At 34.9% G+C, this 20459-nt stretch overlaps 3 protein-coding genes across 4 annotated transcripts; 2 read left to right on the top strand and 1 right to left on the bottom strand.

Moving 5' to 3' along the window:
• Positions 1-256: 256 nt before the first annotated feature.
• LOC125824348 (putative chloride channel-like protein CLC-g) lies at positions 257-7953 on the top strand. Of its 2 annotated transcripts, XM_049503713.1 has the most exons (8): positions 267-460; positions 1210-1410; positions 1827-2004; positions 3246-3508; positions 5390-5659; positions 5763-6891; positions 7479-7649; positions 7898-7953. In XM_049503713.1, the coding sequence occupies exons 1-7, from the start codon at positions 276-278 to the stop codon at positions 7611-7613; spliced, it is 2361 nt and encodes a 786-aa protein (XP_049359670.1). In that variant the 5' UTR covers positions 267-275; the 3' UTR covers positions 7614-7649; positions 7898-7953. The 2 variants fall into 2 exon arrangements, with proteins under 2 accessions (XP_049359671.1, XP_049359670.1); XM_049503714.1 differs by lacking the exon at positions 7898-7953 and having other exon boundaries at positions 257-460; positions 7479-7729.
• A 1434-nt stretch (positions 7954-9387) lies between these two features.
• Positions 9388-10982, top strand: LOC125824357 (uncharacterized). Its single transcript, XM_049503725.1, has one exon. It carries the CDS (start codon positions 9589-9591, stop codon positions 10789-10791), a length of 1203 nt encoding a protein of 400 aa, XP_049359682.1. The 5' UTR covers positions 9388-9588; the 3' UTR covers positions 10792-10982.
• Positions 10983-16916: 5934 nt separating this feature from the next.
• LOC125824364 (defensin-like protein) lies at positions 16917-18121 on the bottom strand. The gene is made up of 2 exons (XM_049503735.1): positions 18002-18121; positions 16917-17262 (listed from the first exon to the last, which is right to left on the bottom strand). Exons 1-2 carry the CDS (start codon positions 18063-18065, stop codon positions 17096-17098), a joined length of 231 nt encoding a protein of 76 aa, XP_049359692.1. The 5' UTR covers positions 18066-18121; the 3' UTR covers positions 16917-17095.
• Between the last annotated feature and the right edge of the window lie 2338 nt (positions 18122-20459).

Genomic DNA, 20459 nt, shown 5'->3' with positions numbered 1-20459 from the left:
ACTTGTCACTAACACCAACCATAAATCATTCCTACCATCATTAACAAACAAAAATATTTCATTTTTCTCATCAAATAATAATTTTATTTTATTATATTTATATATATATATATATATATATATATTTATTCTTTAATTATAAATTTAAATTAGATATCTTAAATCTTTTTTGGAAACTCAAATATTCAATCCTTATAACTCCTCCTCTTCTTCTTCATCAATGTGTAGTAACTGCCATCAAATACCAGCTCCTTTTGAACTCCCCACCCCTATCAATGTCCGTACTAATCTCTCCAGCTCTTCTCAATGGTTCATCGGCGCCGGCGCCGGAGACGGAGGAAGACGAGGAGTCGCTAACTCATCCACTGCTTAACAGCCTCTCTCGATCAACATCGAACAACACTTCTCAGGTCGCTATCGTCGGCTCCAGTGTCTCCCCTATTGAAAGCCTCGACTACGAGTACGTTTCTCCTTTTCTCTATTCCTATTATTCGTGTATACGTTGTAATGTATTGTTTAATTTGCAGTAAATTAATAGTAACGGAGTTCGGTATGAAGATGAAGCCCTTCATTATTTGGTCTTAGAAATGGAATTTTTTTGATGCTCTGAGAGAGAATTCAACTGTTTCTATACAGAAGCATATAATTCATGATAATAGTTATTCTACTGTGTCTATCGATTTTTTAGGGGTAGAGAGTTTTGTGCTTAGAAAATCTCGGGATTTAAGTAATCATCTGGTGCTTCGTAAGAGATTTCACTAAGAGAATATGGGAGATAGGAAAGGACACTAAGAGATTTCACAAAATAGAGAGAAAAAATCAGTATTTACCTGATAAGTCCATGAATTAGCTGAAGACTCATCCATATTCTTTGGTAAGTCCAAGTCTAGTAGGAAAAATTAGATCAGAATTTTGATACTTTTATGATGATTATTGTATTCGAGCAAATATATGAGAGTGTTTACATTAAAGTATTGTTGGGTGAAAAAAAACCCGGAAAGGTAGAAAGATATGCTTGGAAGCTTGGAGTTAAACATGATAAAGAGTGTGTACAATTCCTTTTTCTTTCTAGTTTTGAAGTTCCTGGAAGGAGATTTTGGTTTTGAGTTCGGTATATTTTTGGTTGGAAAATGTTTCCTTGTTCTTTCCCTTTCTCTGATTAGATTGGCAAATAAAAGAAGCCTAATAATGGTGTTTGCCTGGTTGAAGAATCATGGAGAATGATTATTTCAAGCAAGATTGGAGGCGTGGAGAGAAGATTCAAATATTGCAGTACGTATCCATGAAATGGATGATGTGCTTTTTCATTGGATTGCTTGTTGGCCTTGTTGGTTTCTGTAACAATCTTGCTGTTGAGAACATTGCTGGAATGAAATTTGTGGTGACTTCTGATCTGATGCGTGCGAGAAGGTATACACTTCTCTTTCATTTTTAGATTTGATGTATAATGCCCTCCTACGACTTCGATTGTTGTGTTGAAGTTACTTGAACTAAATAATACAAACTGATATCTGCTGCTATTTCATCTAATTTTTGTTTGAAGTTCTTTTAGTTAAAAGATATAATCAATTGTTTGTGCAATCCTGATATTAAATGTTATTTTTGAGGTTATTTACTGGAATTTTATGGTCATATAAATACATGTATATGTTATGCATATGTTTCTGAGGGTAACTGAACTGTGGAATATGGAAATAACCCTGTTCTGTGTTCTAAATTTGTGGAGTGGAATACTATGATTTCTTTTGTATTAATAAATAGAAAGTACTCCATGTACTTGTATAAATATGTTTTTGAGGTGAATGACTCTTGATATAATGCAACAGGTATACAACGGCTTTTCTTGTATTTGCTTCTTCCAATTTCGGACTGACATTATTTGCCGGTCTAATTACGGCTTTTATCGCACCAGAGGCTGCTGGTTCAGGTATACCTGAAGTTAAGGCTTACTTGAATGGCGTAGATGCACCAGCAATATTTTCTCTGCGAACACTGTTTGTCAAGGTAACGTGACCTTGAATTGCCTTTTCATATAGATGCCTTTTTTCGTTATCCCAATTTTACATGTTATTTACTAATGTTCAGTTCTAGTGTTGGTGGTGTATTTATGTGTTTGGGAACGATTGCATGAATTAAGGATTATGTAATTGCGTGGTTGATCAATTAATGTGATATGTGGATTGCCTTTCATACTACATAAGTGAGCTCATAGAGGATTTCTTTTTTTTGGGGGGTGAGGGTTACTTTTATTTTCATTTTATAAGGTGAGGCAGATTCTGGTTTATGGAACTTCCCTGAGGTAGGGGTAAGGTCTGGATACACTCTATCCTCCCTAGACCCCACTTTGTGGGACTACATTGGATATGTTGCTGTTGGACGCTCTTAAATGATTTTGGATAAGCTTGAAGTTCTTACGAGTTTCGAGGTTCAGATTATAGATCAACTGGTTTGGACACAAAGCACCTTTAAAATGTGAAAAATCTTGAGCTCCCTAAGAAACACTCAGGCTTTACTGTTATTTCCAAGATATCAAGTGAAGCTAGACCTGTTTGTTATTTGAAAGAGAATCCTGTGCATGCTTAACCTAGTGATACATACATTTTTTCCTCCTCATCCTAGTGCTTCATAAATGCTCACTAGACAATGCTTGGAAGCAGCTTGATCTCCAACCTCTGACATAAGCTCTTATATTTGTTCCATATCAAAACATTTGGTTCTTCTAACTTTAGTTTCAACTAACTTCTAAAAGTTGTCTAGAAATCTTGTCCATTCGTAGTCCAGAACAGACTTAAACTGCAGCTAACAGTGCTGTTTTAAACTGTTCATAACATTTGGGAGGTGTTCTACCTGGGGTTGTGGTGAAGTTATGAATTATGAGCTTTTAAATCTGCAAAATCAATCAATTAACTATTTGTTTCCTATTGAAGATACTTCCTTTTCAATTTAACCATGGGCTTGTCTACAGTTTGTGCATGGATATTTGAATCTTCCATAGTGTTTATGATCATCTTATCTCACGTCTGTGAATAGTTGATAAAACATTTTTTGAGTTTTGTCTCTTTTTTTCCCTAGGTAGAGGTAAGGTTTGGTTTACACTCTACCTTTCCTAGACCCTACTTGTGGGAATATATTCGGTATGTTGTCGTTGCATCATATTTTCTGTCTGTCTTTCCTCTATTTCTCTTTTTCGAAGGCCTAGTGCAACATGTTAGAGTAAGAGCCTTACTTGAAACTTTAATGAACAGATTGTTGGAAGCATTTCTGCAGTATCAGGATCTCTGGTAATCGGAAAAGCAGGCCCCATGGTTCATACTGGTGCTTGCATTGCAGCACTAATAAGTCAAGGCGGGTCACAGAAGTATGGATTAACTTGGAAATGGCTGAAGTATTTTAAAAATGATAGAGATCGACGAGATCTTGTAACATGTGGATCAGCTGCTGGGATGGCTGCTGCTTTCCGAGCTCCTGTTGGCGGTCTGTTGTTTGCTCTCGAAGAAATGGCATCTTGGTATATCTAAAACAAATGAACATGCTTTAGGCTGATTCTTGGTAAACAAACAGGTTTTCGGAAGATAATAGCCTTTATCGCTATATCTGTGTTAGTAAGATGATAGTAGATATTCTCTCTCAGATGGTTGATACTATGCACAACTCAACAACACCCGCTAGCCTTTGTAAAGTCGATATTTCTATCGAGTATCGGCAGGACAATTGGCACAACATACCAATTGTATTCCCATGAGTTGGGTCTAGGGAGGGTAAGATGTACGCAAACCTTACCCCTACTATTGTGGGGTAGAGAGGTTGTTTCCGATAGACCCTTGGCTCAAAGGAAGTGTACTCAGAGCAAAATTGAAGGAAATAACGATTGTAAAAATAGCAAGGTAAACAAAGCAAATGAAGCAACAGGTAGTAGTAAAAATAGAGAATAAGATACTATGTGAATACATAAGATTACTTATTAAGGAGAAGATGAGACGAGGAGACTAGACCCCTGCCTCTGCCATGTAAAAGTACCATAACACTCAGCCACCTACTACATTTCTACCCTAATCCATGACCTCCATACTTTCCAATATACGGTCATGTCCTCAACAAGGTGAAGGTGTGATATACCCTTTATAATCACCTCCTCCCATTATTTCCTAGGCCTACCTCTACCTCTCCTAAAACCTGCTATAGCCAAACTCTCACACCATCTTACTGGTTCTTTTGTGCACCTCCTCTTCACATGCCCGAACCACCTCAACCTCGCTTTCCTTATTTTGTCTGCCAAGGAGGCCACTTCCACCTTGTCTTGTGTAACTTCATTCCTAAACCTATCCCTTCTAGTATGCCCGCACATTACGCACAACGTTGATATTGAAATTGACTTCACTGTCCGACTGGGACTTTTTGGATTGCCTTATAATTGGTGGCTTTGCACTTCCTCTTGTAAGTTATAATTTGTCTTTAAAGGATGGAATATCTAAAGCAGTTATTGTAGTCCAACAAAAAATGTGGTGCATGGACTACTGAATTGTTAGGTTGGCTCTTGGGAGAGGATTTGGTCTTGCAAAATAGCCTATATGTTGACTGTTGATGATTGAAGATTATGAGAGAGAGAGAAGCTTTAATTATTACTCCCTCTTTTCCATATTAATTGAATTTTTGAGGCTTTTTTCATTGTTCAAAATAATTGAAAGTTTCTTCCGGTACTTGAAATATGCTCCTTTTATTTATATTTAATTTTATCTTTCTCAATTTTTTTGATATTTAGTTTCATGTTTTTTTTTAACATCTTCTGTGGCTTTAGATATTTGTTAGCAAGTGTTGCCTTAAATCCAAGGCCAAAAGCATATTGTTGAAGTGATTGATGCTGTCGTTTAATCATTAATGTATTTTGACCATAAGTTCTGATATTTTTATATTCGGCTCCCAAGTGGAGACACTATCAATGATCTCTGAAAGACGATTAGGCAATGGGGATGGTCCAAACTCGCTTTTGATTTTCTTGAATCGTATTTCGTTCAACATACTTAAGAGGAGATAGTTTTGCCTGAGCTGATTTTGCTGGACGTGAACTTCCTGTAAAGTTGAGTCTTAATGGGTGTCTAAATGGTAAAGGAATGGTCTATCAAAGGAACATTTATTCATAAGTAGTTATGTGTGGACTTAAGTGAGTAAGGTTTTCTTCCCATGGGATAGATGGCTATGCCAAGTCAGCTTTTGGAGATTAAACAATTTGAAAATTTCCTTTATCAGGTCTCTCATCTCTTATATATCGCACATACGGTAGTAGATTGATGTGATGTATACTGAAATATGGATTTGTTTGGTGTGATTAAAAAGGATGCTGTAGTTTTCCTTTCTGTTTTTTGACATTGTACGCACTTCCTTTGTGTTGCAGGTGGAGAAGTGCTCTATTGTGGAGAGCCTTTTTTACTACGGCTGTGGTTGCAATTGTCCTTCGTGCTTTGATTGATGTTTGCTTAAGTGGGAAATGTGGACTCTTTGGTAAAGGAGGTCTCATAATGTTCGATGTCACGTCAGCTAACGTTGCATATCAGATCTGGGATGTGCCTCCTGTTCTTTTGCTAGCAGTTATTGGAGGCATATGGGCAAGTTTGTACAACTTTTTACAGGATAAGGTTCTGCGGATTTATAACAGAATTAACGAGTATGATCTCACTTTGGCTTTTAGATTTTCATATATTCCTTTCCTTTTCACGGCATGATAAAGTTAATGTTTTTATGTGGCTTCTTTTTCATTTTCTTTTTAGGAGAAGAGCTGCTTACAAAATAGTTCTGGCTCTTACAGTCTCCATTTTTACATCTTGTCTTCTTTTTGGATTACCATGGTTGGCACCTTGCCGCCCTTGCCCTTCAGATACATCAGAACCTTGCCCCACAATTGGACGGAATGGTAACTATAAGAAGTTTCAGTGTCCTCCAGGTCACTACAATGATCTTGCCAGTTTATTTTTTAACACGAATGATGATGCCATCAAGAACCTTTTCAGCAAGAACACTGATGCCGAGTTTCACCCTTTCTCAATGCTGATTTTCTTTATCACCTGTTTTTTCCTGAGCATCTTTAGTTATGGGATAGTCGCACCTGCAGGTCTCTTTGTGCCTGTCATTGTGACAGGTGCGGCTTATGGTCGTTTTATTGGGATGATGTTTGGTTCGCACTCAACTCTTAACCATGGCCTATTTGCTGTTTTAGGTTCAGCTTCCTTTCTTGGGGGTTCTATGAGAATGACAGTTTCCTTATGCGTCATTATCCTAGAATTGACTAATGACCTCCTCTTGCTACCTCTAATGATGCTAGTTCTTCTTATCTCCAAAACTGTAGCTGATGCATTTAATAGGAATATATATGACCTCATAATGAGGGCGAAGGGTTTCCCTTACTTGGAACGTCATGCTGAACCTTACTTAAGACAACTATCAGTGAGTGATGTGGTCACAGGTCCACTCCAGTTCTTTAATGGCATTGAGAAAGTTGGTAACATAGTTCATGTTCTCAAAACCACCGGGCATAATGGCTTTCCAGTGGTGGATGAGCCCCCGCATTCCGCAGCACCAGTTCTATTTGGTTTGGTACTCCGTGCACATCTGGTTACATTGCTAAAGAAGAAAGCATTTCTTCAAAATCCTGTACCTGCTGGAGTTGACGCTTTTGAGCAGTTTTCAGCTGATGATTTTGCAAAGAAAGGTTTAGACCATGGAGACAGAGTGGAAGATATACAACTGACAGATGAAGAGATAGATATGTTTATAGATCTGCATCCTTTTTGTAACACTTCGCCTTTCACTGTTGTAGAGACTATGTCCTTGGCGAAGGCTCTGATGCTCTTCCGAGAAGTTGGTTTAAGGCACCTTCTGGTAATACCCAAGGTTTCTGGGGTAAGAACTGTTTCCTCATTTTTTCTGTTTCAAATTCTTTTTCAATGATATACTTAGATGCTGTATCTTATCCCTAAAAGTAATTTAACAGTTGATAAAAGATACATTAACATAACCTGAAGGATAGATTACCCAGCTTTCTGCATGCATGTTTCAGTGCATTTGTGTATGACCTCGCTAATTTTTAATATTCATTCATTCATGAAATCTTTCACCAAAATCTCGTTCTTTTTAGGTATTTGATGTGAAATAAATTGTCCATTATTTTTTTTTATAGACAACCGAATAGGTTCAATGATCAATACCTCTCTGTAAGAGTTAAATTCTTCTGAATCAGCCTTGTGATTTTTGAGTTCCCGTTGTCTTGTTTATTTTTACATTTTGAATATCTTCCTGGTTGCATCAACCGATCAACATTCTCATCATCCACTGATGGTGATTAAGTATGAACCGTTCCCTCACAGTTAAATTTTCTTTTGCTCTCCCTATTTCATCTACCATGTTGATTGTATAATCGTTACTTGTTTGGAACCAAACATGTTTTCCATTTATTTTCCTGATAAATGGTTCTTGTCTCTTGTCTGCAGAGGATACCTGTTGTGGGGATAATTACAAGGCATGATTTCATGCCAGAGCATGTGCTCAGCTTGCATCCATCCTTGGCTAAGATCAAGTGGAAAAGATTAAGAGTGAAATTACCTCACGGGGTTAAAATCATTTAGAGACTACATCGACGTTCTAAAATTAGTCCTACTGAGGTATGTGAATAGAGCTGTGTACAACATGACTGCAATATGCTAGGTAGTAAAGCTCATTCTTCCCTAATATTTCTTGTCAAATTCAAAGATCCCAAGGGTGATTTTGTATTTATTTTGCCCTTGATTAATCAATTCGGTTATAGTTGTTCCGTTCTCGTGAATAAATCTCTTCGTAAACGGAGCTATGAAGTTCCACAGTTTGAGTTTTGATGTTCTGTAATTTTTCTTTGCACTTGCCAGGAAGACAGGTTTAACAATCTGTTGAAATTAGAGAAAAGTGCCAATTAGAACAAGGGCAGGACGACTTTTTTTTTTCTTCTTTTCTTAAGGCTTTGCCAACTCCGTCACGACCAAATCCCATTGCATGTATTGTTCGTTTTGGCCCAACAGACGTTTGCATATTTGTTCCTCGGACTATGTGATTATCGAGATGAAAAAAATGTGTGTACATGTAACCTTGTGTCATCTTCACTTTTCTCTCCAATTTTGACGTGAGATTCACCTGAGATGTAATATGCACCCCTCTTGTCCTTCTCGTCGACCTATCCTCCGTCAGGGGGTACAAGCTTCTCGTCTGTATACTATCCTTAATCCAACATTGTAGAACTGTTGCTTTTCATATTATGTAGACTGCATTATGCATTTTTACACAAATACATATGGGGTGTGTTAGGTATGAAGGAAACTATAATGTGCCATACCAAATTACCAATTGGAGATTTGATACATTTTGATTGCAAAATGGGTACATAATAAATGTGTATAGAAAACAAATGTCATCCAACTTTATGCACACTCAACCTTTCCAAAGTGTAGCTAACACCATTTTATTAGTCCAAGTAAAAAAAATTGTTGTATGATGCACACGTTTGACTTGAACTATTTTACAGTTATATTACCTGTCTCGAGAATTTTTAAAATAAAATTATAAAATTAGAATTTGCCTTACTTATTCCATAAATCCGAGAAGTCCCACACATTGGGGGTAAAGCGCTCCCTAACAAAGGCGACTCTGTACCCAAGGGGGCTTGAACTTGAGACATTTTGATTAAGAATGAAGAAATACTTACCACTCTACCACAATCCTTGTTGGTAAAGCAGGTAGCACATTAACATGCTTACTTATGATTTCAACGGCAAAATGGTCATTTTAATTAAAATGGAATAATATGATTGATCTAAAAAGTTACTGTAGTTGCTTTGCAAAACTTTTTGTCAATGACTAAATTGTCTTTAGCTTTCGTTATCATGTATCAACCTTATTACTTTTTGATGTTTTATTTTTACTCTCGCTTTGTACTTCTATTGCATAGTTATTTGTACGTGTTTGATAAATATGAAAAAAACAGAGGACAAACTATAAACTCTATTTCAAAGAGTATTAGAAATAAAGTTTAACTCAAATTTTATTCTTTATTTTCGATTTGAATTCCCAATGCGACATTATTGACTTCAGACATGTGAGTCTGAAGTTAGGCTTGACAAACCCCTACTTTTAAGTTTCAAATTTCAAATCGAGATTTTCAACTTCAGTTCCTTTAAGTTTGAAAGTGATTCTAAAGCAGCTAAGTATTAAATACTTAAAATTTGGTTATTATTTAAACAATGGTGCTTCAACCGGCTATTTGTGCAAGTTGTTCTTTACATTGGGCCATCATTTGAATATGAGCAGGCCCAATTAGAGGGCAAATCTGTTATTATCCCTTCACGCCCAGAAACAAAACACATACATTTTGCTCGACGCCGGCGCCGTCGCTTCGCCGGGAAAAAATTACAAGAATACCGATGATAAAAAAAGACCAAGCGTGAACTATCCGGTACGATAAAGAACTTGAAGGTAATAAAACTGACCAATTTTCAGGTAGGAGAAGAAGCTTACTAAACGCTCTAATGAGCTGATCCAGTTTTCTTCAATCGAAAATTTCTGCTACTAATATCAATGGAAGCATCGCCAATTCTGGTCTGTTCAAAGCTACCTTCCTCGTTCGGCGGGAATGTATCAAAACAACACACTTTTTCTTACAGACCTTTCCACAAACAGTTGGTGAGCAAGTTAAATCTTGGAATACCCAAATCCCACTTGCGTAGTTCCTTATCAATTTCCATCCGTGATGTCAATTCTTCTCCTGTACGGCCATATATTGGTGGGTTTCGGTCGTTGTTACTGCCAGTTCAGTGTTCGGGTTCATATTCAAATGCAACAGAAACAGATGGTCCAAAAAGGGTATTTGAAAGCATAAAGGGGTTATCTTTGGAGTCAGTGAAGATGGGTTTTTCCCAATTGACTCCGTTTAAAGTGTTAAAGTGGGGTTTGTTGTTTTCTGTTGCTATTGCTGCGTCCAAATGGACAATGAATGTACTTGTGAATCCATTCTTTTGGATGTATTTTAGTATGACATGGTTATATTGGCCATGGTTGGTGGCCATAAGTCTTGCAAGTTACAGTCTTTATTGCTTAAACAAGCATTTACGTGGGGATGCAAATGTATTTGAGCAATTTGCAGTTGTTACTTCAGCTTTCACTTGGCTTACACTTGTCCCACCAGCACATTTCAATGGTTTTCTTGAAGGCTGGCCTGTTGTGTTCTTTTTGGTGTACCATTATTTCTTTTTCTTGAATGTGAGTATTCGAAAACGTTTGTATGGTGATTACAATCCAAGAGAGCATGACCCCAGATGGGATATCAGCCTACCCGATTGGCAGAAGCTGTTGTTTTGTGTTGGAGTTATGGTTGGTCATTGGCTTGCAGCGTTTGAAGGCCCAGAGTTGCATCTTATCCCTGGTGGATGGAGCAATTTGGGTATTTGGGGTTTGATTGTGATGACATTGTTTATGCAATATCATTCCACATTGTATTTAGCCAAGTACTCAGAGAAGGTGGTTGTGCCTACTGCTGTCGTACAGTTTGGTCCGTACCGGTTTATTCGCCATCCTATTTATGCTTCAACCATGCTCTTGTTTGTTACTTATTGTATTGCTCTTAGGGCGCCTTTGAGTGCTCTCTTCATTGCTGTTGTTTGTTCAGTGTACTATGGGAATAAAGCTAAGTTAGAGGAAAGTTTGATGGTAGAGAACTTTGGTGAGAGATATATGGAGTATGCAAGTAAAGTTAGATACAAGCTTATTCCTTATATTTATTAGTGCAAGTCGTTGCGAGTTGCATAATGTTAGTGTAATGTGGAGAAGAGAATGAGAATTTGAACACCTCAATTGGCTTTTGTTCTGTTGTTTCAAATGTAGTTTCCTTTTGTTGTTCTTCGTTATTGTGATTTCCTATTTATTAAACTTGTGGGTTACATACTCAAGGCACTTGTATCCACCATGGTGAAGCATTTCTGTATTGCTTGTTTCCATTGTTTAGCAATTCTTCAATAGCTTGACAGAGATAATATCTCCTGTATTAGATTCTGAGGATTTAGGTTTTAGTATTCACTATGTTCGTCAGGTTGTGCCTTTATAACATGTCTGATGACTTGAGATAGTTGGCTTTCTCTCCATTGATTTTCTTTAGCAGTACATTTTAACTCAAATAAGTTATCTTTTTCTTGAAACTTATATATAAATGGAAGACATTAAGCCAGTGAATGGCACATCTCATTGTCTGTAAATCCTATTTATCTTTTTTCCTGTATTTTCTGTTTCTTTTTCTCTCGACTTTTCTACTATTCTGGTTACGCCTCTTCCTCTAATTAATGCCCAACATCTCCACTTTTCCCCTTCTTCTTCTTTCGTTTCAAGGACACCCTCTCTACATCTTGTTACTCTATCTCATCTTGAAAAGAGTTGTATGGTAGAAATTACTTTTATTGCCACCCGTCTTATTTTAATGGAGGAATATATAGTATGGTAGAAAGAAGTAGAGAGTAACTAGAATGAAACTTGGCTGTAACATTGAATTTATTTTAGGGAAAAACTCTCCTTAACAAGGATACTTCTTCTCCACAGATTCACCCACAATATACTCCTCGCCACCAAGGTACATTTCCTCTTTCTCTTTTGAGATTCTCTAGTTTTCTTTCATGTTTGGTTGATAACATTCTCTTAATGTTCTATTTCTCGATTTGCTGCTTGATTTTATGTTAATTGTAGAATCAAAATTGCATTTTTTTGTTAATTTGTCGCCCACTGAATTCTTTGGTTCATTCAATTTCATCCTTTTCGATTTAAAGTCTCACACAGTAACTGTTTAAGCTCAAAATGAAATAAGGTAACTAAGTGTTTGGTCTTTCCATCTGACTTTCTTACGTTACTATCATGTTGGTTCTTGAATTGTATGCTTTTGGTCTTGCATTACTATCATGTTGGTTTTTGAATTGTATGCTTTGGTTGGATATTTTTTTTCAAATTCATATCTTATAACAGTAGTCTGCACCATGCGAAGAAAAGCGAGGCCTTTTTTCTTTTGCTGTGTTAATATACTTTCAAGTTCCACTGGCTAAGCACTTTTTTCCTTCCAATACTCTCTTTTTCATAGTTGATGTATTTCTGTACTCCTATGAAAATAAACCATCTCTGGTGGTATTCATACTAGGAGTACATTATTTAACCGTATGAATTCTTAATATGTTCTTCAGTATTCATTTAGGTATCAGTCTTTTGCTCTGTTATTGTTAGTAGTAGTTAACACTGATACAAACCTTTTAGTTTTGTGTGTTCAATTTGTTGTGACCATTTATTGTTTCTATTTCATGGCTGTTAAAATTGTCTTATCGGAGAAATTTTGTAGACAAACTTTCTCCTGTTGTTGTTGCAGATTTATTCGAGAAATGTTGTTTCTTTTATTTTGTCGGAACACTAAGGAATCAATATTGAAGGATGATGAGAATTTGGCCTCAAATGGGTAACTTTTGTATCTAAATCTTGTAATGGCGGTTTATTTCATTTTTCTCAGCCATGCCATTTTACAATTGTACTCAGAATATTACTATGTTAACGCAAAGATGTCACTGTTTTCCCAGACTAGCTTCTACTTCAGATATACAAATACAATGATATTTTATCTCGCCTTATGAACTCTTTGTAATGAGTATACACATACAAGGTACTTCTGGGACCATTTCTCCGATATTTAACCTATTGCTTATGTGAATTCTTATGAAAAGTGTCGTTCCATTTTGTCTTGCTTCAACTTATTTTTGTCTGCTATGCATGTCCTGTTGGTCATTTAAACTTATTGTTGGTTTTTGTACGTATGAGGTGCTTTAATAACAAGTGTAATCTATGCCATTGTAATTGGATATTTTGTACTTTTTCGTGTCTACACAAAAAAGAAGAAGTAAGATTGATTATTTCATTAGCCAAATCATCTGATTTATGTTAATGTTCTTAGTATCTTTAGTTTTTACAAGAATTTACCTTTTCAAATAGTTGAGAATGATCATTTGTTAATTTAATGAGGTTATTCATGATCGCACGAACGCGAGCAAGTTAGCTAGGTATCCATGTTTAGATTTTTCTGGATACTTACCCTGCGTATTCTTCCCTTTTGGTAGACTTCTCACTGTTTCCTTGTGACATGCTATATTTTCTTCTTGGTATCTGGAATTGTGGCATTTGAGCCGAGGGTCTTTCGGAAACAACCTCTCTACCTCCATGAGGCAGTGGTAAAGTCTGCATACATTCTACCCTCTCTAGGATATGTTGTTGTTACCCTGCGTATTCTGGTCAATATTATCTGTTGATCCTGATTTCTTGCCATGGTCGTGTTTACTTTTTGATCCGTTGCCTGAGATATTTTTTTGTCATGCAAGTGTCTTTGGATCAATGCCTTGTTTGGTTGAGATTTTAGCTTATTTCCACTCTCTGTGTCTAGGAAGACACAATTCCTGTGGCATGAGTTAAGTATATAGTTGATTGCTCTTTCTTTCGAGTGAGCTTCAATACTTTTGGATTCTCTCTTTGTAGGCGTGCAATTTGCAAAACAACAGAGCCACTGTTCTTCGGGGTGATAAGGTGGACAATTCCTACCCCAGCTTCAAAGGAGCATCTTTACATGAATGAATACTAACTCCTCGGTCAACTGACCTTCTATTTCGGAGATTAGAAGAAGAACTCCGTAACTACAGAGAGGGCTTGGAAGCTACTTGATTCTAACGAGAGGAGTTGGTTGAGATTTTATATCACCTTCATGTTTGCCTCCTTACTTTTTCATTTATATGTTTGTGTGGTCTTAGTGATGTAGCTTAAGGAGTTTCAAAATATAGAGAAGTAAAATATATGAAAAAAATCAAGAGGATTCAACATCTAGACGTCAAACAAAAATCGTAATTCTTATTAAAGATTTATTTTTACCTATAATACAGGCGATTGCTCTACTATTATTATTTTGATAAGCATTCATTCATTGTAATATGTTAAAGTTATGATAAAGAGAAAATTAGTTTGTGAGATATTTTACAGCAGAACAACACATAAGAGGATTTTTTTTTTTTTTTGAGTTGCTTTTGAAGTAATTTTTTAGTCTTTGACATTTGCTAATATGTTTTGGGTTAGACATTTGTCAATCTTATAAATATTGAAGCGAGTTTAGGATTTGAAGACAATAGGGGTACAACTGAAGGCGAATGTGTGTTAGTTGAGGCGGTGTTACGTGACATCGACATTGCTTAACGTTTGAGGTATAATAATTTCAAGATAAAATGTAGAATTATCTTATTCTATACTTGGTTGGAGGTATTAGGTAGCCCTTAGATTATTTGTCCCACCATTTTTGTCATTGTAATGGAATAAGTTATCCTATATACATGGTGAAATAATCTATACCAGAATAACTTATCCAAAGATTAACAATTTTAGGATAATTTGTTCCCAACTAAATGATTCCAATATTTCAGGGTGATAAAATATTTGATCAATCTTATAGATATAGAGGCGAGTTTAGGATATGAAGATAATGAGGGTAAATTAAAGGCGGATGTGGGTTAGTTGAGGCGGTATTATGTGATATCGACATTGCTTTGTTGAAAAATGTTGTTAAAAGATCATAAAATAGTTCACTATGTCGGCCAGTGGTCCGGGTTTGTTTACTCAACCAACTAAGTGGACTAGGAAGGGGTGCCCTTGGTTGGACTGATAGCAAGGGCCTGCTTTAGACCATCCTCCGATATAAGCTAATCAAATCACTCGATTTTGAAAGCTATTGAGATAGAGGCAGATGGAAGGACCGGAACTGGCTTAACATTAGGAGTCATTTGATTTGAGGTATAATAATTTCAGGATAAAATGTAGAATTATTTTGTTTCATATTTGGTTGGAGGTATTGGTAGCTCTTAGATTATTTATCCCACCATTTTTGTCATAGTAATGAAATGAGTAATCCCATATACATAGTGGAATAATCTATACCAAAATAACTTATCCAGAAATTAAACAATTTTAGAATAATTTATTTCCAATCAAATAATCCCAATATTTTAGGATGCGTGATAAAATGTTTATATGTATATATATATACATAATTTTGCTACGGATCCAATAAAAAAGTGAAATCACTTCTTATGGATATAAGTTTTTTCTTTTTCAACCCACTCCATCAGCATATACTTGCTCCGGATAATTTTTTCAATTTTTATTTTTTTAATTACGTTTAATATCAAAAATAATTTTTTTTATTAAATTAATATTTAATTTAATAGATAATGACTTAAAATATTATTTTTTCACAGGTCAATTGGAAGCATGTTAGAAACTTTATTAATTTTGATTGAATCATTTTAATTTATTATCTTGAATTAGAATTTAAAGAAACTTTCCATTAATATTTGTTTGAATAAAAAATAAAGAATTTATCATGAGCTTTGTATATTCTTACTCTTGAAGGTTGCACTATCACTCTCTTATGACAGCTGAAAAAATTAAAATTAAATTTAAACTCGCATAAAACTGTATAGATCTGTAATCTATATTAGTTTTAAAAAATTTACCGTCCACCACAATCGTAAGACCTTCTCAAGTCTCAACCCGTATAGTCTTAGACCCGCTCCACTCTATTACCACTTTTATATGTGAGCGAGAGATACTTTATGCACCGAGTTATCGTTTTATAAAAGCAATCACTAAATTCAAGAAGATTTATTGGCAGTACCCTTAAAGAGTTTCGTGCAACCTCTTCTTACAAGGAAGGCATTCGGTTTACACAAACCTACAAAAATTGCCACTCACATTTTCAATGATTACGTGGCGTACATTGGAGTATTGGACTAATCTAAAATTCCAATTTTTTTTTTGTTTAGATTTTATGTAAGTAGAGATGATATTTTTAATAAATTCTCAATAATTTATTTATTCGTTTGGAAAATAATATGTTTTGTTATAATTTTTTAATTTAAATTTTACATAACATGTTTAAAGTCATAAAATTCAAGGACATTTGATATATTTAATATATTTTTACTCTAAAAACGCAAGATTCAAAAGCTTTGTTTTTTTTTTAAATTTTATGTCAAATCAAAATATGACAAAAGAAACACAAAATAAAGTAATATAAGTAATACTTAAAAGGAGAAAAATGAAGATAGGAGACTAGCTTATATATAAAAAAGTCATTTAACTTGAACAAATAGACACATGTGTCATACTTATTATTCTACGCAATTATTTATTTCCTATCTGACATCCTATATATTTTATATTATATAACACTTGTATGTCTATTTATTTAATTTTAAACAAATTTATATGATTATTTATAGACTCAAAAAGAGATCGATTGAGACTTTTGAAAACCTAAATAAATATATATATATATATATATATATATATATATATATATATATATTTTGCATAGCTTGAGGCTCTTCCCATTGATTAACACGTGTCCATCTTGATTACATGTGTTTAGATACCATCAACGTTTGGCAAGAGGATAGAATGCATGAACATTAATAATCCATGCATCCCCTTTTTACTAAAAAGTGTATTGGATAAATTAAAATTGTTTTTTCCTTCAATTTCTCATTTATTTTTAAAATTATTATGGTAAAAGTAGAAATAAAAATAGCTTAACATTTACGTATATCTTGTTTTATAATAAAATATAAAAAGTAATCACCAAAATAATGCATAATACTACATAAATCGAATATAAAAAAAGTAAACCAAAGTTGCGTAAAACTACGTAAACTAAATATAAAAAAAGGCCACTAAAAAAATGAGTAATAATACAAAAAATTAATATGAAAAAATAGTTATACAAAAATATAAACAATATAACCTTAACTTTTGCCAAATTAATCATTGACCAGACGAACAACATTAAAAAAAAAGCATATTATTATTATTATTGTAATGCGAGTCTGAATTTATCAAGCCAATACATATCAAATACAAAATATTTAACAAAGAAAATAAAACAACATAACGTACAACCATATATATGAGAGTACGCGTTTTATTGATAGAGCATACACTTTTAAAGCGATAGTTCTGAAAAGATCATTTTCTTCTATTAACAGTTTCGGGTGCAGAAGCAACGTTGGCGTAAGCCACGACAGTTGCCACCCGTAAACCCTTCGGTATGGCAAACGGAACCGCAATTGGTATCGCTAAGACATTTCCCCTTGAAATGGTGGCTCTTCGACTCACAAGTCCTTGCTTCTACACTTGTTGTTGGTCCTGTATAATAAAAGTTCGAAATATTATTTTTATATTATTATGTCATTTTTATTTTTAAGATAAGATAGACTTCAAGTTACACATATGGTTTTTGATATGGAAAAAAAAATTCAAATAGAATTTTGAGAAAAACTCCATTTATATCATTCCTTAAATATTTAGCTCATTCCTGTTATGTTATTTTCGTTTGAGAAAGAGTTTATACATGTCATTATTTATTTATGAAAGATAATTTTGATTTTGCAAAATTATTTTTAATGCATGGTTAATTATAATTCAATCACGTCATTAATTAAAGGAAAAATGCTCAAATATGCCATCAAACTTTAAGAAAAGGCTCATCTATACGCTCATTAAAATTTTGACTCATCTGTGCATTTCCATTTGAGAACGGACTCATCCATATTGACACTATTTGTTAACTGAAAATAATTTCGATCTTGCAAAAATCATTTTATACACGTGATCAATTATGATTAGTCACGTCATTAATTAAGTAATTTTTTGAAAAGAAAAAAATTTCAAATATGTCATCACACTTTAACAAAAAAAGCTCATATATATCACCTGTTCAAAATTTTGCTCATTTAAGTTAACAAATAACGACATGCATAAATGAGTTTTTTTTTTTTTTTTTTTTTTAAATATAGACTATCTTTTATCAAAATTCGATGATATATTTGAACTTTTATTCCTAAAAAAAATTTACAATTAAGTTGATAAAAAAAGAAAGACAAACCAGTGGCCAAAAGCAGCATAGCTACAAGGAAGAAAGTTGCAAACAAACGTAGGGAGTTTCCCATATTTATAGAGAGAGAGAGAGATAGTTTTAGAGAGAGAAGGGAGAAACGAGATTTAATTTGAGAAGTTTATGAGTAGAGAGTAAACTAGAACTAGAAGGGGCCTTTTTATAGATACTCAGTTGTCGGGTCGGGTCGGATCAGATCGGGTCAAAAATACAACCCGATTTGTTTAGGTTTGGGTTTGGGAAACCATGTTCAATTGGTTTGGGTTTTTCATGGCTAAATTTGATCCGTGTGGGGTCGGGTGCTACTAGAAACAAATATTTTTTTTTTACATGAATCAGTGAAAAATTAATGTAATAGAATATGATTTTTCTTTTCATTTTTCACTGAATCAGGTTAATGAAAAAATACAGGGTGATGGACAATAAAATCTCACTAAAATAATGAAAAGTTTCCTAATTTTCTCTCTTATTATCGATTTAATCAAAGTATCTGCAGCTGAATATTTTTTAGTGGAGAAAATAATAGTTTTTTAATAGTGACTATACCGTGTCGAGTTACTATAAATATTTTTTTTTGGAAAGTTTAACTAAAGTTTAATATAAGATATTTTTATATATAATAAGTCACAATGCAACTATCATTGTAACTATCTTGTTAGCTTTCAACCAAAAGCTAATAAGATTTTTAGTTACATATTTATTATTTAGTTAAATAATAAATATGTCATTGTATGAGCTATTTATTACTCATTCCTTTTGAATTTGTTAATCTGATTTTGATCTGACACATAGTTTTCCAAAGTAAATTAGATTTTGAGAAAAACATTAAGTGATACTTGAAGTTGTCCCAGATTTACAAAAAGACACCTTAACTTTGCGTGCGTCCTATTACCCCACAAAACATTCAAAATCACAATAAATACACATTTTTTACACAATATTTTCACTTTGGACAAAAAGATCCTTCGAATGTGCAATTTCTTAAAAACAAAAAGTCGGACCCATTATTTGTAACACCCCGTATTCGAAATAGACAAAAATGCAGATTTTGAGAAGTTGCAGGTGCAACTTACGGTCACCATCCACGGACCGTAGGTCAGACCACGGCCCGTGCTGGTGGTCCGTGGTTCACCACTGCAACCCCTCCCAGCCAGCTCAGAAAAAAATTGGCTAAGTCTCGACCCACGGACAGACCCACGGTCCGTAGATCAGACCACGGTCCGTGGATCAAGACCTCCTTTACCCAGCCTCTGACACGAACTACGGTCGACCAGCACGGACCGTCAATCGATCCACGGTCCGTAGGTCTGACCGTAGATCGAAGGTTAGCAGCCAGTTAGCTGAAAATTCTGATAGGTCAACTTCAGATGGTCATAACATTTAGCACAAAATGAATTATGTGTCCCATAACCTATGGTTAGATAGATAATTGAATTACCTTTCCAACGCCACCGAGTTTGCTAAATTCCGACCTCCGAGTAAAAAGTTATGCCCATTTTAGTGTAGACCTGTCGGGCAGACTCGAACTACGGACCCAATCTACGGACCGTAGATTGACCTACGGCCCGTAGGTCCAAACCGTCGGTCACTCCGACAGCAGTTAATTCAGGGGTCTTTTGGTCTTTTCTTATTTCGTTTAACCCCTAAGATACGTCGTTTAGACCCTAAATCATGAGGTTTTAATCAGTTTAAACCTAGAAACATAACTAGAACTTACCTAAGTCAAATTCATTAATCAAAACTTAGAAAATTAGAAGCAAGAAGGGAGAAAAAGGCCAAGAACCCTAGTTCAAGAACGCAGCAAGGTTCCATCAATTCCAGCCCCGAAATCGAAAGATTTCTCCGTGGAATTCGTCACCAGGTATGTGGGATTTCACTAGTGGGTTCCTTTCGCCCATTAGGTCCTTAGAATTCAGTCAGATTCTTGATTCCATGATTATGAACAGACCTAGGGTTTCTAGAATTACAGCAGATCATTATGAATTAGTTAATTAAATGTTCCAAATCAGATTATCATGTTATTGCTCAGTTTATCGCATGAATTTCAGAACCCTAGCTATGTATTTCTTTAGTTCTTGAATTACACATGCTAGGTCAGATATTTCAGTATTCAGTTTTACATGCCTCAGTTTATGAATGCATCATTATCAGATTAATTGTTGCATTCTCTGTTTGCATGTTCAGTTTCGAGCTATCCAGTATTTACAGAAACTCAGTCATAACCAGTTAACTACTTAATTCATTGGGAGTAGCATAATACCGAGTTGGACTAGGGTTTCAGCGTACCCATATAGTCCCAGAACTACGAGCCACGTAGGTGTAAGTCCCCTCCGTGGGCAACATCAGTTTAGTGATCACGCCAGCATGCCTCTATACCTCTGGCAGGGTATATTGGGTCCTCTCGATGGGGCGTATACATCAGACTCCACATTTAGCTCATGTGGTTTTA

This window comes from Solanum verrucosum, unplaced genomic scaffold (genome assembly GCF_900185275.1).
Source record: "Solanum verrucosum unplaced genomic scaffold, falcon-dt-bn FXZP01000022.1, whole genome shotgun sequence".
NCBI classification, from domain to species: domain Eukaryota; kingdom Viridiplantae; phylum Streptophyta; class Magnoliopsida; order Solanales; family Solanaceae; genus Solanum; species Solanum verrucosum.
This window is presented reverse-complemented; position numbering and strand designations above follow the sequence as displayed.